This window comes from Oreochromis niloticus, unplaced genomic scaffold (genome assembly GCF_001858045.2).
Source record: "Oreochromis niloticus isolate F11D_XX unplaced genomic scaffold, O_niloticus_UMD_NMBU tig00008121_pilon, whole genome shotgun sequence".
Classification (NCBI taxonomy): domain Eukaryota; kingdom Metazoa; phylum Chordata; class Actinopteri; order Cichliformes; family Cichlidae; genus Oreochromis; species Oreochromis niloticus.
The window spans coordinates 51,340-69,598 of NW_020328987.1; the positions used below are offsets into that span (position 1 = coordinate 51,340).

At 39.1% G+C, this 18,259-nt stretch overlaps 1 protein-coding gene and 2 non-coding genes across 3 annotated transcripts; 2 read left to right on the forward strand and 1 right to left on the reverse strand.

Annotated features, from left to right (window-relative positions):
* Nucleotides 1-2,917: 2,917 nt before the first annotated feature.
* Nucleotides 2,918-4,423, reverse strand: LOC112845616 (oocyte zinc finger protein XlCOF19-like). Its single transcript, XM_025905037.1, has 2 exons — nucleotides 4,143-4,423; nucleotides 2,918-3,791 (listed from the first exon to the last, which is right to left on the reverse strand). Exons 1-2 carry the CDS (start codon nucleotides 4,272-4,274, stop codon nucleotides 3,111-3,113), a joined length of 813 nt encoding a protein of 270 aa, XP_025760822.1. The 5' UTR covers nucleotides 4,275-4,423; the 3' UTR covers nucleotides 2,918-3,110.
* Nucleotides 4,424-13,154: 8,731 nt separating this feature from the next.
* Nucleotides 13,155-13,226, forward strand: trnap-ugg (transfer RNA proline (anticodon UGG)). The gene has a single exon. It is a non-coding gene; the product is annotated as a tRNA-Pro (tRNA).
* A 3,972-nt stretch (nucleotides 13,227-17,198) lies between these two features.
* On the forward strand, nucleotides 17,199-17,287 carry trnat-agu (transfer RNA threonine (anticodon AGU)). Its single transcript is given in 2 exon segments — nucleotides 17,199-17,236; nucleotides 17,252-17,287. It is a non-coding gene; the product is annotated as a tRNA-Thr (tRNA).
* Nucleotides 17,288-18,259: the final 972 nt, after the last annotated feature.

Genomic DNA, 18,259 nt, shown 5'->3' on the forward strand with positions numbered 1-18,259 from the left:
TAATCTTTTTAACTGATTGGTGATTTCAGGCTAAATTAGTGAACTCTGTGACAAGAAAGGAAGTGAAAAAGCTACAAGGTCACTTCAGGTTCAATGTAAACAACACATTCATGACTACCTAATGAGATAATCCATCCACCATATCTAGTCCTCCACTTATCATCGTCAGTCTTCCCCGTGTGCCCTCTGACAGCTGAGGTGAGCAGCAGTCTTTCACATCACAGCGTTTTCAGCTGTAAAGAAGAAAATGCATTCCAACTGCAAGTTTCAATCCTGCTGCTGTAGGACACAAACACAGGACGTGTAGCATCACACCAGGCACACTGTGTGTGCTGTCCTGTACACTTATCATCTTGGCCACATCGAGCTATTTGACAAGCAAGCACTTATATCGTTATTGAGCCATGAGGTCACAGAGGAGTTTTTCTGCCAGCGAGGCACCATCTGGTCCCGTCACAGACAGGAGATAAAGCCTCTGTAACATTTCACATTTCAGTCATTTCTATATGCAGCATGTTTCTACAGGATATGCAGAATCTGAAAGAGAGAGACTGATCTGTGGGCTGCTTATTTTCTCAGTGGCTCAGTCATCGAATGACAAGTAAGAGAAGTCCAATCCTTTGAGATGCAAAGAATAAGTAACATTTTATTTAAGTGTTTAAAGAGCTAAAATTTAACACAGCAGATACAAATTGTATAAAAGTGGAGTTAAAAATATTAAAAAGGATAAAAATTCACAGAGAAGATTAAAAAAAAACGCTCTAATAACACCACTCAGTCCAAACCTCAACACTCTCTGTCTAAACACCTGAAAATATAATCATATAAGCAATAAATCTGAACCACATGAGCAGGATAACATTTTTAAAAATATCCTTAAAAATACTGAATTTCCAAGCATTAAAACATGAAACATTGTTTTATTTTGTTTTACAAAAAAGGCTCATGTTAATTAAAAGTCATTCACATAATTATCTTCATATGTTATTGATTAAAAACTGGATTTGTGTTCACATGAGCTGAGTCTCTACTGGGTTTTAGCTGGATGCTGCAGGTGTGTTCAGGCAGCCATCGTGAGCTTAGCAGAGCTTATGGTGATGCTGCTGTAGGGCTCAGTTTGATGTACGGTCACCTGACCAGCAAACAGGAGCTCTGTTGAAAGGAAGTGTCACAGAATAAAACCATTAAACATGTTAAAGATACCACGCTCTGCGACAGCCTTTGTTACTGTACAATGCAGGGACGTTTGTCAAAGTTCAGCTGTAATGACACATTCAATTTCAATTCAATTTAATTTTATTTATATAGCGCCAAATCACAACAACAGTCGCCTCAAGGCGCTTTATATTATACAGTATATCGTACAGTAATAGATACAGAGAAAAACCCAATAATCATATGACCCCCTATGAGCAAGCACTTTGGCGACAGCAGGAAGGAAAAACTTTAATCCATTCTACTTTTAAATACTCTAGGAACAACAAGTAAGCCTGCAGTGCGAGAGCAAAGTGCTCTAATAGGGTGATATGGTACTACAAGGTCATTAAGATAAGATGGGGCCTGATTATTTAAGACCTTGTATGTGAGGAGCAGGATTTTGAAATTAATTCTGGATTTAACAGGAAGCCAATGAAGGGAAGCCAATACAGGAGAAATATGCTCTCTCTTTCTAGTCCCTGTCAGTACTCTTGCTGCAGCATTTTGGATTAACTGAAGACTTTTCAGCGAGTTTTTAGGACATCCTGATAATAATGAATTACAGTAGTCCAGCCTGGAAGTAATAAATGCATGAACTAGTTTTTCAGCGTCACTCTGAGACAGGATATTTCTAATTTTAGAGATGTTGCGCAAATGGAAGAAAGCAGTCTTACATATTTGTTTAATATGTGCATTGAAGGACATGTCTTGGTCAAAAATCCCTCCAAGATTCCTCGCAGTGTTACTGGAGGCCAAGGTAATGCCATCCAGAGTAAGAATCTGGTTAGATGCATATTTCTAAGATTTTCAGGGCCGAGTACAATAACCTCAGTTTTATCTGAATTAAGAAGCAGAAAGTTAGCGGCCATCCAGGTCTTTATGTCTTTAAGACATTCCTGCAGTTTAACTAATTGGTGTGTGATACCTGGCTTCATGGATAGATAGAGCTGAGTGTCATCAGCATAGCAGTGAAAATGTATACTATGTCTTCTAATGATACTGCCTAAGGGAAGCATGTATAATGTAAACAGAACTGGTCCTAGCACTGAAGCCTGTGGAACACCATAGTTGACCTTAGTGTGTGAAGACAACTCTCCATTTACATGAACAAATTGGAGTCTATTAGATGGATATGACTGGGTCCACCCCAGATGAGCTGCTTTTGTAGTTCCAGGAAACCTGTACTCAGACCCTAAACACTGTGAACACATTAAAAACCAGGCGCCCAAAACGTATTCCACAGCCCTGGTTAAATGAATCCACCCGAGCAGTCAGGCGTCAGTGTAGGAGAGCAAAGTGAAAGTGGAAGAAAGACAAATTGCAGATTTCTTTTGAAATGTTAAAAGAATGTTGGAAATTTGATCAGAATACAGTGAAAATGAGAGAAACAGATTTTTCTCAGATCATTGTGTTAAATTGTCATAATCCCCGTGTTCTCTTTAAGACTATCAGCTCTACTCTAAACAACCCTGAAGCCTCTGCTGACACATGTAATCAGTTCCTTTCTTTCTTTGTAAACAAGGTCGAGTCTATCAGGTCAGCAATAGTACTTCCTACATGTGACCCATCGGTGTTTATTCCATGACTGTAAACATGTTTCCATTTGTCACTTCAGTCTTTACTCTGAAATACAGGAAATGACGTCATGGCTCAAAATCTTTGTCGTTAAACCAATTCTTTATTTAACTTTTTTTTTTAACTTTATTTAAGAACTTAAACAAAAAGAACTCAAAAAGAACTTTAAGAACTTTAATAAAATACATTCCATAAAAACTTGAACAACAGGAAACTGATTTTTCATCAAACCACTGAAAAAAAAAGGTAACCACTGAACACAAACACTACAGAAGAAAAGTTTATAAATATTAAAATGGAACTACAGGAACAGTTTGATTCATAGCCTCATTTGAACTTTAAGGAGAGCCGATCTGAACTCTGTGGAGCCTGATCTCCAGGGTTTTAAGTTGGACTCTGAAACCAGAAGAGGATGTTTCTCTCTCTTCAGATTCGCTGTCGTCCTGTGATGGAAATGATTTCAGCCCTGCGTGATCGCGCTGATGTTTGCACAGAGCAGATAATGAAGTGAATGTTTTGACACATTGGTAACAGTGAAACAGTTTATTAGTAACGTGGGATCGTTTGTGTGCGGAGTATGAACTGAGATTACTGAAGCTCTTGTCACACTGCTCACAGCTGTAGTTTCCTTCCATGTGTGTACGTTCATGCTTGTTACGATGACCTGTACGTGAGAAGCTTTTGTCACAGTGTCTGCACTTGTATGGTTTCTCTCCTGTGTGGACTCGTTTGTGTGTTTTAAGGTCACTTGCAGTGGTGAAGGATGACCCACACTGATCACAGAGGTGCTTTTTGACCCCACTGTGAGAGAGTTCATGTCGTTTTAATTTACTTGATGTGGGGAAGCTTCTCCCACATTCTTTGCAGTATTTCAGTTTGTCTCCAGTGTGTTTACGTTGATGTATTTTTAGGCCGGCTTGCTGACTGAAAGTTTTTCCACAGATGTCACAACGAAAGTCTTTCCCACCACCACAGCGATGACAGGGTTGAGAAGTGGATCCATCTGTGTCGCTCTGCTTCTAAACAAAGACACAAAGACAGTGTAAGTCAGTCCTTCAACACTTTTATCCTGAACATCACCTGAAATAAAGAGCATCTCTGCAGACGTCCAATTACATTTTACTGTTTCGATTAACACACTCAGTTTACTGGGCTACAATAACTACAATACTACCACCATAATACTACAGTAATACTTATTTAATATTACAGTAACATCTGACTTACACTTAAATGAAATGAAAATCTGAATAATGGCTCAGAGCTACTCTTCGGTGCAGTAGAAGTGCTAACATGCTAACACAATTTAATGAGCAGACTTGTTCCAAACAGTCAGACTGAACTTACAAGATAAAAATATAAATACATACCTCACAGTAACTGCAGTTGTAGAGTCTCTTTCTGGTGTGGATCTGTTGGTGTCGTCTCAGGTGACTCGGAGCTTTAAAAGTCTTGTCACACAGGTCACATTGATAAGGTCTCTCCTCAGTGTGGGTAAACATGTGCTGTTGTAACTGTGCGTCTGTTGTAAAGTATTTGCCACACTGATCACACCAGTACACATTTTCTCTGGAGTGAATGCGTAGGTGTGTATTTCGGCTCCGTAGCTGGCTGAAAGTTTTTCCACAGATGTCACAGCTGTACGCCTTAATTCCAGAGTGGGTAACTAGATGACTCTGTAAGTTGCTACTTTGAGTAAAAGCTTTACCACACTGATCACAGCTGTAAGCTTTAACTCCACTGTGGAGGATTTGGTGTCTTTTTAGGTTTTTCTTCCAGGAAAACGACTTTCCACACAAGTCACAGCTGAACGGTCTCTCTCCAGTGTGGATGAGCTGATGTTGTTTTAGTTCAGACTTCCTCGTAAAATCCTTCCCACACTCGTCACAGGTGTATTTTTTCTCTCTCTTTCTTCTGTGAGGTTTGTCGGCCTCCTGAGAGCGCTGACTTCTCGGTCCATGTTGGTCCTGCAGTGACAGAGATACAAACAGAGGCAGTGAGTGAAATGCATTCATTGAACAAACTGAAGCGTCAAACTCCCTCCATTAACACTAGTTTTAAACCTGAAGGTGGAGTGTGGCACCAAACACCTTAAAGGTCTCTTATCCCCACCTACTGGTAGTAGTAACACATTACATCCAACCTGGTGTTAAAGATAATTAATCACTGTTCAAACACTCTAAAATCATGCCCATCCCTCCTGCTTGTACACAAATATTAAAGCTAACACTCAGATTAGTAATTAATGTTTACCAGGTCTGTACTTTTTTATATTTTTTATATTTCCTGTTGCTGTTTTCTATTATATATTTCTATAATTGTCTAATTTATTCAATGATAATAAATCAAATGTAACAGTTACTAGCTTGGTTCAGTGAAGAATGATGTCAGAGTCTGATTGTAACCTGAGGGTTTTTTAACTTTTACTCCCTACATTAAAAAAATATATATCTGTATTTTCTACTCCTTACATTTTCAAAACAGGCTTGTAACTTCTGGTTTAAGCCATTTGAGGGGAGTTATTTCATCACTGCGGGCATCAAAGATCAAATCGATTTGAGCCTAAACAGTAACACATGAAATCCAATCCTGATCATGTACTAATCATAAGAGATTAAAGAGGCAAAACTGTGTGCCTTAGTCAGGGGTTAAAATGGGCCAGCGTTTATGTTTTTTGGCACAGCACCTGAACGACTGCAGGTGCTGATAAGTTGCAGTCGCAGTATTTCAACATCTAGCTAGCAATACAGAAGCCAAGCGAGAATAAATCGAGTAATATTTTTTATGTGGCAGGTAATTTCAAATGCAGCATTTCTATCAGCCCAACAAACATCAGCAAACACACAAACTGTTTGTGTGCAGTTTGTCTCCCAGTGTGATTTAAAGCCTGCAGTAAAATCCTCTGCAGGTTAGTGCAGGACAAGCAGGTAAGTTTACTGTACTGTGATGGATTTAAAGTAAAGAACAGTATGTGACTGGTGCTCATGTCAGAGTTAGGTTACATCAAGTGTAGCAGAGATTAACTGAAACTTAAGCTCATGATGCTGACATTCATTCACTGAGCTCCACCCACATACCAACAGTATAGTGTCTAATATAAAGACAGTGTACTGTCAGTGTAGAGCAGCGGTCCCCAACCCCCGGGCCTCGGACCGGTACCGGTCCGTGAGTCGTTTGGTACCGGGCTGCGAGAGTTGAGGCTCAGGTGTGAAATGTATGTTTTTCAGGGTTTTTATCAGTTTTCAACGTTATTTTGTTATTGTTTTTATCGTTAACTCGGTTTTCCTGGGTCTTTTCACGTGTGTTATGAATAAATCTTCTTTTTTTCGGTACCGGTACTAGTTTTATTTTGTTGTATTTATCCGTGACACCTTAAAGGCCGGTCCGTGAAAATATTGTCGGGCATAAACTGGTCCGTGGCGCAAAAAAGGTTGGGGACCGCTGGTGTAGAGGATGGAAATCAGCCAGGACAACTCATGAAACATCTGCTGACATCTGGTTGAATTCACAGAGAGCAGCAGGCCAGCTGATCACAGCCTGTACATTAAAAAAATCTATTGGAGCTCTCAATAGAAATTATTGTGAGCTGTGATTCTCTTCCCCACACTGAGCCACTACAGCTGATTTTAGGGTTGAATCCTGCTGAATCCCACTTTAACCTCTTCCCTGCCCATTTTCCTCTTTAGAGGCAAAGTCACCCTCTACAATGTAGCCATTGTATTATTACATGATTATTACATTACATTAATATTGCACAAGGTTCAGTTAGTTTAGCATAAAATATATATCAGTACTTCAGCTTTTAATGGAGTATTTCTTAACACTAGTATCTGTCACCTTCTGTGTCGAACTCATTGTTTTCTCTGCAGTGGCTGAGCTGAGTCCAAGTAGCTGAAATTTCCTCTGCTGCTCCGTCAGACTCTTCTCCTCCTGCTGATCAGCTGGGACACAAAACAGATCTTTGTTAGGCTCCACACTGCACTGAAGAGTCAAAGTGTCTCTTGTGTTCATCTGAGAACACACAGAACAAATTTTAGCTTCCTTGGGTGGGCAACTTGTTTGAAACAAACACAAAAGGTTTGAGCACTGATACCAAATTCAACAGTATGGCACACCAGTATCAGGAGAGCAATTCCTCTTTAAAAAATGCCCTGGCCAAGAACAAAAACAAAACAATCAATGGAGCTGCATAAACGAGTACAGTGTTTCCCAACCACTGTGCCGCGGCACATACGTGTGCCGTGAGAAATGATCAGGTGTGCCGTGGAAGATTATCCTATCTGAGTGGGTGTAGAAATCTGAGCCATGATCTGAGTAACCCTCATCACTCAGTCACACTCCGATTCTATACTTGTATCAAGTCCATTGCACTACTTTCAAACATTCTGCAACCTGTCCTCTTTGTATATACTCCTCTTATATGTTATTTATTCTTACTGTCTTACTATTTATATTGTTTTCCATGCACAGTTGGTATGGAGCACCCACAATTTAGCTGAATATGTACAAAGACAATAAAAGACTATTCTATTCTATTCTATTTATCTTTGTTCCTCCATTTCAGTTTTGTTTGGCGCTTTAAAAAATCTGCAGTATATTTAAATGTGATAAAACTACAACACAGATCCCCTCTTAGGATTTGAGGCTGTATTTGTTTTAAAAATGCATCTCTGGTATCTCTGGCCTATCATTATTATTTTCCTCTCAGTTAATCAGGCTCATTTACTGAATACTGATCAGACTATATCAAATCATCTTTGAAATGATTCTAATGATGGACCTCTCAGAGTGAGGCCATTTTTAACAATCACATGGGGCCGACACAACTTTGCACTGATGAAGGCAGCTGTGTTTTAGCCTGGAATACATTAATTTTTTCATTTCTCATAAATGTATGTCATTATAGCACTTTTAACGCCAACATGTTGGGTCCTTTGGAAGTGACCTTATATGGATGAAGGGTGGCGCTAGCTAGCTTGGTTAGCAAGCTGCATTAATAAACTGTGCAGGTGCCACAGAGATGCTAAGTAGCGCTTAATAACAGACTAATAAAATAACAGAAACTCTGATTACAATGAGCTCATTTAAAAGCTTTCTTGTAATAAAATTATTTTCTTCTCTGTGTTTCATAATCTTTTGCTAATATCTTTCTGTGAATTAGTTTAAAGCAGCTTGAGTCAATTTAGTCAGATTTTTTTTTCAACTGGTTCACAAAAACTTGAGAACAGATACCGAGGAGAGCAACAGAAAGCCTCATTCAGGAGCTAAACTCAAGATTAACTAAACTCAAATTAACGTTAGCTGGGTGCTTACCTTTAAATCAGTCTTGACAATAAACTGAGAGAAAAACGCCATAAAGCGGGAACTCGGCTTCTTCTTCTTCTGCTTTTGTATTTTTTGGCGGTTAAAGCTTTAAGGCGCATTACCGCCACCTGCTGGACTGGACTGTTCATATCCTAAACGTCATCAATTGACCACTAATTTGTTGGAGTTTCTGTTAATAAAAAAGATGGAATTCAAGGATCTGTGATTTGGTTTCTTTGTTTTCACCATTTACTCTACAATTTTCTGCCAGTGTATAGCAAACCCCAAAGCTCAAATCAATGAAGAATTTAGTATTTTTTAAAATATTGCTTAAGCTGGAACCAGCAGCTATGTAGGCCCTGTATTTTTAATCCAAACATGTGATAGAGGTTTACCACCAGGAGAAGCAGACTGTAAATAAAAGACTGTGCTACTGAAAACCGTTACTCTGACTTTGGATTGTAAATATGTTTCCATATCACTTCTGTATTAATTATATGGCTCAAACTATTTGTTATAAAAGGAAAACAAACAAACTGATGTTGTATAAATTGATTCAGGATTATTTACTTCGAGTCCAGAAATCACAGCTGTCTCATTGGTTCTGTATGACAGCACAGCTTTTAGGTTGAATTCAAGGGCTTGAGTACAGCCTGATAATTACAGGCCTGCAAACTGTTTGCTGATGAACTTTGGAGGTAAAAGTACAGACAGCTTTAGAAGACACAGGACACGAGATGGGTTCAACACTTATTTTGAGTTCCATGTAATAATCCCTAACTCTGTAATTAAAGAATGTGCCATCTAATCTTGGATGGCTAAAATGGGGCGGCTGCCGTTCAGGATTTAGCACAAGTCAGCTTTTGATCAGAAAGTTTTCTGGTTTGATCCCTGGCTGCTCCAGTCTGCAAGCCAAATATCCTTGGACAAGATTATAATCCCAAATTGCTTTCTGATGCATCCATTGGAGTGTGAATGCTTTATAGAGTTTGTGAAACAGTTGTACGTCTGGTCAGATTGTTTTGTATTTGTGTGTGGATTGAAGCACATTCCTGAAAGCACATCAATCACTGCACATATTTTTTAAATCTTAGTTTATATTTGTGGATCATACTGTATGCATTTGTAACACTTTTGAGACAGATTTCTCTCCACATAAATGACCGATGTTCCCTGAATGCCTCACATACAGCTCCAGGACATTTCAACACAATCTTTCATACGTTCTTCTCTCGTGCTTCATCGATTTGCTCTGACATTCAACATTGTTAAAACTGCTTCTTACCTGTGGCTCGTTGGTCTAGGGCAGTGGTCTCAAACTTCAATGAGCTGTGGGCCACTGCTGGCACTGTCATCTCATGTGTGGACCACTTTAGTGTTCAAGTAGTACAAAACCCCCCAAATAAACAAAAAAGAAAACACCCATATTTCTGAAAATGTGGTGTTGAGTTTGTTTTACATTTCAAATCTTATAACAATCGTATAATTGTATAACAAGACAAAAGACTTAGAACTTTTGTTGTTATTCTACAGTTGCTTGCACAATTAAAATATGTAACAAGACCACGAGATGCAAAAGTAAAAGACAATGTACAAAGGAAGAAGAGAAAGAAAAACAACGAAACCTTTCATTGAACTACAAAATAATCAAATTGGTACTCTCTTTCTGACCAGACACATGGCAGCACTTCTGCTATAATTTTGTTCATATTTAAAAATAAACATGCAGACATAAGTGTACATATTAGCTTTGTTTTCTTTAGTTCAGTTCAGTTCAGTTCAGTTCATTTTTATTTCAAACATTTCAAACATGTGTCTTCGCAATCATTATAAAATATCATTTCATTATTTGTTTGAAAAGGAGTAGGCAGAAGTATTTACTTATTTGTCCCTACCCCCTCAAGTTTTACCTCTCATTCATTTAATTTTCTTTTAGTCTTAAATTAAACAATCAACATATGAAACAAAAGTTAAAAAAAAAAGCAAAACAAAATAAAACGTAAATAAATCAAAAACAAGAAATAAGCAAGCCCCACCACAGTATAGTTTCTTTCATATGAAAAATACAGAATGAGTATATTTGCAGATACACAAGTTATGGAAAAACAAACAAACCAAAAAAAACAAACAAAAAACCCAAAAAGAACCACAACACCATTTCCAGCGACATTACCGTCCTGGGTTAACCCCGTTTTCTTCATTCTTATAGTTATTTAAAATTTGTTTTTTATATTTTATTTTAAACTGATTTATGTTTTTACTTTCTTTTATTTCTTCTGTTAGACTGTTCCATATTTTAACTCCTGCAATTGAGATAGACATAGTTCTTAAAGTTGTTCTAGCACTTTGTATTTTTAAATTCCATTTCCCTCTTAAGTTATACCCACCTTCTCTTTCTATGAACAATTTACAGATTTCTTTTGGAAGCAATTTATTTCTTACTTTATACATTATTTGCGCTGTTTTAAACTCCACCAAGTCTTGGAATTTAATAGCTTTCATTTTGACAAAGAGTGCATTTGTATGGTCCCTGTACCCCACATTATTTATTAATCTAATGGCCCTTTTCTGTATTATAGTTATTGTTTGTGTGTTACTTTTGTATGTGTTTCCCCAGACCTCTACACAGTAGCTCATATACGGCAGTAGTAAAGCACAGTATAAAATGTGCAGTGCTTTCTGATCCAACATATGCTTTGCTTTCCCCAGGACGGCAATGCCCCGTGCCAATTTCCCCCGAACATAAGTAATGTGTGGCTTCCAACAGAGCTTGTGGTCAATGATCACACCAAGAAATTTTATTTCATTTACTCTTTCTAAATATACATTGTCAACACATATTTCTATTTTGATGTTTTTCTTTTGGTTTCCAAAAAACATAAATTTGGTTTTATCTAGATTCAATGATAATTTATTTATATCAAACAACTTCTTTAATATTGTTAATTCCTGTGTGATCATCTCCAAAACCTGTGGCAATTCCACACCTGAACACATTATATTTGTGTCATCCGCAAATATTACAAACTTTAAAATCTGCGATACTCTGCAGATATCATTTAAGTACATAATAAACATTTTTGGACCCAATACTGAACCTTGGGGTACTCCACAAGCTATATCCATCAAATTAGATTTATATTCATTTATTTGTACATATTGTTGCCTATTCCCTACATAGCTTTTTAACCATTCCAAAACCACTCCCCTAAACCCGTACCTTTCCAGTTTTTTTAATAGAATTTCATGATTAACACTATCAAACGCCTTCTTTAGATCTAAGAAAACGCTAAGCGCAAACCTCTTATTATCCATACATTCCGTTATCTTTTCCATTAAATCTATCAATGCCAAAGCTGTTGATCTGTTGCTTCTGAACCCATACTGACTATCTGTCAGTAATTCATATTTTTCCACAAAACTGTCAAATCTTTTTATGAAAAGTTTTTCCAGTATCTTAGAGAACTGGGAGAGTATTGACACTGGTCTATAGTTTGTAAAATGATGCCTTTCACCGGTTTTGTAAATGGGAATAACTTTAGCAACTTTCATTTTTTGTGGAAAAACCCCTTTTTGAAATGACAAGTTGAATATATATTTTAATGGTTTTACAATACCATCAATAACTGTCTTTACTGTTACCATATCAATATCATTAGAGTCTGTACTCTCTCACTAAACTAACACAGACAATCCCTCAACAGGTTTGTGCTCTCTGCTCATATTGCCTTCATATTAAATCATTTTGTGTTTTTATTATTTATTATTTTAACATTGCACTCAACAACAAATAAATACTCCCTGACAAAAAAAAGGAACTTCAATGGCCAAACTGCATTATATTTCTTCAGGTCAATATATGGGCCACAAGTAGGAGTGAGGGAAGCCGCGAGTTTGAGACCCTTGCTAAAATGAAATGCTGCAGAGTCCCAGGTATTTCTACACCAGTAGGAGTTGTCCCTCAGAGGAACCCAGGCACTCATCTTTTCAAGCTCCTTAGACTAACAGGCCCTGGATGACTGAGAACAGTCAAAGCTTCTATCTTTTAGGCACTGGTGGGAGCTAAACCCAGGATCTCCTCTTTTCTAACTTTCCAGTTACAAGACAGGTACTTTAACCAACTAAGCTAATGTGCCACATAAACTGCCACTCAGATGAGTAACTGATGAATGCTTGAATGAAACAACCAGAGAAGGAGGTTCAATGAAGAACATCTGACACATATCTACTTGACGTGAAAGCAGTACAGTATCATTTGTTATTAGAGGAAGTCAAAGAAGTGTGTCAGTGAGAAATATCCATCAAAATTATTACTGTGGGTAAAAGCCTTGCTGCTTCATTTTGGACCGCTTGAAGACGATTTAAGGTAGCCTTAGACAGACAGGAAAAGAGTGCATTACAATAGTCTAACCGGGAGGAGATGAAGGCATGGACAAGCATCTCCATTTCACCTCCATGGAGACAATAGTCCTAAGTTTAGCAGTATTTCTTAAATGAAAAAAGCAGGAGCAGGTCACAGACTTGATATAAGCATCAAAAGTCAGAGACTGATCAAAATTTATCCCAAGATTCTGAGCAGTAGCTTTTGTCAAGGAGTTGTCCAGGAAAGCACAGGATTTAGTCCCAATGATCTTGTTTTTGTTTTTGCACACCCAGCCTCCCAGACTGGGTGGTCCTGGACTAAATGATTGTAGTGGTGAATGGGTAAGTAAAAGTTGTGGCCAAACAAGATGTATGTGAGACATTTACATACAGTTGTAACACAGATTATATTCTTCATGAATAGAATAATACAGAGAAGAGTAAACACAGTCAATAAGCTTGTCACTTCAGGAACTCATTAGGAATTTGAACCCAGGGCCACACGGACAAGATGAGGGAATCATATACCTACAGTTGTGAATGTGTCCTTACAGTATATCCAATAAATCTCTACGGAATTAATCCTAGAATAAAAACTAGAATCAAGCACACAAACAGATGATTCTCTGAGCATTCAAGACAATCTTTCACACATTCTTCATCTAGTTGCTCTGATGTGTGACTTTGTGTAAAAAGACTTGCTTGAACGTTTGTGTGGCTCGTTGGTCTAGGGGTATGATTCTCGCTTTGGGTGTGAGAGGTCCCGGGTTCAAATCCTGGACGAGCCCACTTGTTGTCTACAGAGCTTCTCCGCTGCTGCATGTTGTTTAGGCTCCATATGAAAGAATCTCTACAGTTCCACAAATGTTCCCATAGTACCTCATACAGGGGCAGCTAAGAGATCTGATATGAATGATGGGCTTGTTCATATTTTTTTACCATTTGAATTCTCCAACAGGTTTTTCTAAGATAATTATTTGTTATTCATGTTGGCCTAATAAGATATTTTAGATTAAATAACAGGATTCAATTCAAACTTGTACACAGAACTGCTACAATACACAGTTATGTATCATATATTATAAATGTGTAACTCTCTGACACGACATTAACAAAATGCATGTGAAAAAACGCACATCAGTTTTTACTGACACACAAAAGGGCCAAAAATAAACATCCGTAAACATTAGTACTTCAGTACCACAAAGGAATCTCTTTCAGTGCATTATACACACATGTAACTTATGTACCAAGTGAAATAAAATGTTACAAATAAAAATTATGTGATGATTTCCACTGCAAAATTCAGATTTTAGGGTCAAAATTTGACTTAATTTGTGGTGTAAGGTTTCTGGTTATAAAGCTTGACGCTGTCATGCTCATCTGTATGACTATATGCTCATGCCACTGTGTTGATTGCAGGTGGGTGCATGCTCCATGTTGCAGGGTTTTTCTTCAGGTACTCTTTTTTGTCCGCCATGATCTAAACACATGCACCTCATTGGAAGCTCTAAATAACCCACCTAAATTGGTTCTTAATTTAAAATTAAAAGTGATCATCTGAAAATTAGACGGAAGCTTATTTGTGACAATCTCTGAAACATGTGTAGTTGAAGCTGCTCCTCTTTGCTGTGGGCAGGTTTGAGAGCAGCCACCTGGGGTTTGCTGGAGAGAAGCAGGAGCAGCCTCAGCACCTCACTCCTCCTCGGCCTGCAAGTACACCTCCGCCGTGACCTGGAAAATGCCTAAGGAAGCTTTTCCCTTTTCACCTTGGGTGTAAGCGGTCCTGGGTTCAAATCCCTGATGAGCCTGTTTGGTTTTTGGGGCTTTGCTGTTGAACTGTTCATGGAAGTCCTGGGCAACTGTAATTTGCTATTTTTCAGATGTCATAAAAACTCCCTCAAAAGCCTTCAGCTGATCCAAAATGCTGGAGCGAGAGTACAGGCAGGGCCTAGAAAGAGAGAGCATAATGTTCAAGACTCAAGATTTTTTATTTGTCACATGCTTAGTCATTAAATTACAAAAAAATACAGTGAAATGTCTCCTGAACTGCTCCTTTGACTGTGCAAAAAAAGACATTATATACAATAAGTAAATTAATTTTAAAAGTCTGGAAATTTTAAATCAAAAATCTGAAAATGTACATTGTGCAAATGGAATGTTTAAGTGTCTTGTGCCATATTAGCACAGCAACATATTGACAGAGCAGTGCAAGTAAACAAGTGACCAGAGTAATATAAACAGAGCAATTCAACAGAGTGACCAGTGAAGTGTAAACGGTAATGCGACCAGGGTAGTGTGAACAGACTGATATAAGGTCCTGTTTCAGTCACTTATGGATGCTGTGAGGGGAGTGGGGGCATGTTCTGATTTAGGACTCGGATGGCCTGAGGATAGAAGCTCCTCCTTGAGTCTCTCTCTTTTTGCCCCGATGGTGTGGAACCTTCTGCTTGATTGCAGAAGTTGAAACATTTTGTTACTGGGATGGGACGAGTCCTTTAATATCTGAGCTGTACTGGACCAACATCTCCTGGTGTAAATGTCCTGTAGGGAAGTTATATTTGTGGATCATACTGTATGCATATGTAACGCAGCAGTGTTCTGACGCACGGATCACTCTGCTTTTCAATCCTGGAGACAGCTATTCCCACACCAGGATGTGATGTTCTGTGTGAGGATGCTCTCCACAGCGCTTGAATACAAAGTTCTGAGGACCACTGGAAAAACCTGCTAACTTCCTGAGTTGTCGGAGACGGTACAGGCGCTTGCCTAGCCTTTTTGGACTGGACGTGAATGTGAGCAGACCATTTCAGGACTGAGGAGATGTGAACACCGAGAAAAAAAAGGAAGCAGAAACTGCTAGAAGTGGATTCAAACCCAGACCTCCAGGGGAGACCGTGACCTAAACACAGCACCTTAGACCACTCAGCCATGCTGACACAGATTGAATGGTACTGATTTTCTGATAAATCCAGAATCCAGTTTAAAATCCTTCCCTTCACATAAAAAGTCTTGAATGAACCTTTGGTCTAACTGTTCTTCACACCTGACTGGTAACAAGATGGCGCCGGTGTGTGTGGTTGCTCGTCTGTCACTCCCAAGTTTGTTTCTGTTTATATTATTTCTGACCTGTGTCATTCACCAAACAAAGTCTCTGCTGAGGTATAATCGCCAGACATGATGATCGCCTTTTATTGAAAAGGTCGGCACCACCAGGGCTCTTATCACAGCTCCTGACTCTGAGCCCTCTGTCTCTGTGCCTTGCACTGCTGATTTTGCTCAGTTTGAGCTTGTGACTCTCTCCATTTCAGAGGATGTGGGGCGCCATATTAACCCCTCAGGTTCCCCCCAGGATCCTTTCCCTCCACGATTGTTAAAAGAAATCTTTCCTAGTATAGGGCAGTCTGTCCTTGACATTATTAACAGCAGTCTGTCTTCTGGTGTGTTTCCTGCAATTTTCAAACATGCAGTAGTGCAGCCACTGCTTAGGAAACCTGGGCTTGATCACACAGTTTTAGCTAATTATAGGCCGATTTCAAAGCTGCCTTTTCTTTCCAAGTTTTAGAAAAAATTGTTTTTTGTCAACTGAAACATTTTATAGAAGTTGCCTGAAGTTTAGAGTGTCGTGGAGAGTTAGCAAAACAAAACCACCGTCCCACTTTTAACCCCTGACTTTGATTGATTGATTGATTGATCATACTTTATTCATCCCGAGGGAAATTGGGTTAAGGCTGCCAGCCGTACCAGCGCCATCTTACCCTTCCGACCATACATACATTACACAAACATCACATGGGGAAGACAGGTCAGAGAGGTATAACAATGGAAAATACACAACATGAGGAAAGACGAGGAGAAAAAAGAACTCCCCCCAGACTGAGCTCCAACAGGGAGAACAGTTTGATAACAGAAAAAACACCTCAGCACAAAAAGCACATGACTGTCAACACACCATAGAAACACAAGACAAGCAACAGGGGCGGGTAAAGGGTAATAGAGAGCCGGAGTAGACAGTGCATCCGGTCCTGCAGCATGTCTGCGCTGGTCCAGTCGACCGCCATCTTCCCCGGGAGGGGACAAGCATGGAAGGCGTTTGGAAAGGGAGGGGGGATGAGTGTGTATCAGTGTATGTGTATGTGTGTGTGTGTCCAGAGTTCAGCTGAGACAGTGTCCTTCGCCCTGCCAGGCTAAGTAAACAGTCTTCCAGCCAACCCAGGCGGCCTTAGAATAGGAAGAAACAGTCTAAGCACAGTCTGTTATCAGGGTGTTTTTGTTCAGCTCCAGCCTTGAGACCACAGCTGGCGCCGAAGTGGTAGCCACATGAAGTGATGGTGGTTTTTACTTTAGTGCGAACAACTCATGTGAATTTCAAAGCTCTTCTAACAGTCTGACACTGGTCTCTCAATCTCCTGTTGGAGAGCCGTGAGCTTCTCCATGATGTTATCAAACTTACGCTCCGTGATGTTGTCCTTCTTGTGCTCAAAGAGCAGATTCTGAGAACTCACGACCGCAGTGAGCTTCTCCAAGATGTGATCCAATTTTCACTCAGAGGTCTTATTCTGAGTGTTCACGGCAGCCGTAAGCTTCTCCAAGATCTTATCCGTGCTGACAGGTGTCGTCTCTTTTGATGCGACAACCTCTGGTGATTAATATAAGAAACAAGACTGCCTTTCATGTGTTTCTGTTTAGGCTCAAATTGGTTTGATGTTTGGAGGTTTTCTCGGTGTTCATCAGGTACTCATCCGTGTGGTAGCGTATGTGGCACTGTGGCTTAGTTGGTTAAAGTGCCTGTCTAGTAAATGTTAAACTAGAAAACAGGAGATCCTGGGTTCAACTCCCAGCAGTGCCTAAAAGTTAGTAGTTTTGTCTGTTCTCAGTCATCCAGGGCCTGTTAGTCTAAGGAGCTTTGAAAGATGAGTGTCTGGATTCCTTTAAGGGACACAGCCCACTGGTGTTTAAATACCTGGGACTCTCTCCACTTACCTCACTCCTACTTGCAGCCTGTATATTGACCTGAAGAAATATAATGCTGTTTGACCGTTGAAGTTACTTTTGTTGTTAGGCAGGATTTGTTTGTTGTTGAGTGCAATGTTAAAATAAGTTCTTTAAAAAGCACAAAATGATTTAATATGAAGGCAATATGAGCAGAGAGCGCAAACCTGTTGAGTGATTGGCTGTTAGTTCAGTGAGAGAGTTATTTGTAAAGAAAACAATTTTCACTAGCAGTCAAAACTAATGTGCACACTTATGTCTGCATTTTTATTGTGTTAAATATGAACAAAAGAACTGAAAGTATAGAGCCACGTGATGTGGATCGGCGCGAGCACATCACGATAATGACTGGGTAACAGACGTCTCCGAAAACGTCGGAGCACTTTTGCAAATATGCGATGTCTTGATAAACAAAATAGATATTTGAAGTTTATACGGCTACTTTCTCACCTGAAAATATGTTAAAAGTTTATTTTGTGACGCAGAAAGATAAATAAGAGTAATATTTAAACTTAGTAGAGGCCGCCATTGTTGGAAACTGTTGCACTGAAATGTGAGATTTTAAAAAGGTGAATGTGGCTGTTTCCTGTGACTTGTTGGTTTTTGGGGATGATCCTCAGTTTGAGTTTCTTATGTTCAAATCCCAGATGAGCCCATTTGTTGTTTAAGACTTTGCCGCCTCCCTGTTACTGTAATTTGTGACTATCAGGATGTCCTAAAAACTCCATGGAAAGCATTTAGCTTCAGAGAAAAACTGGCAGGAAACAGAAAGACAGAGCATTTTTCTCTTATATTGACTTTTCTCCACTGGATTCCTGTTAAATCCAGA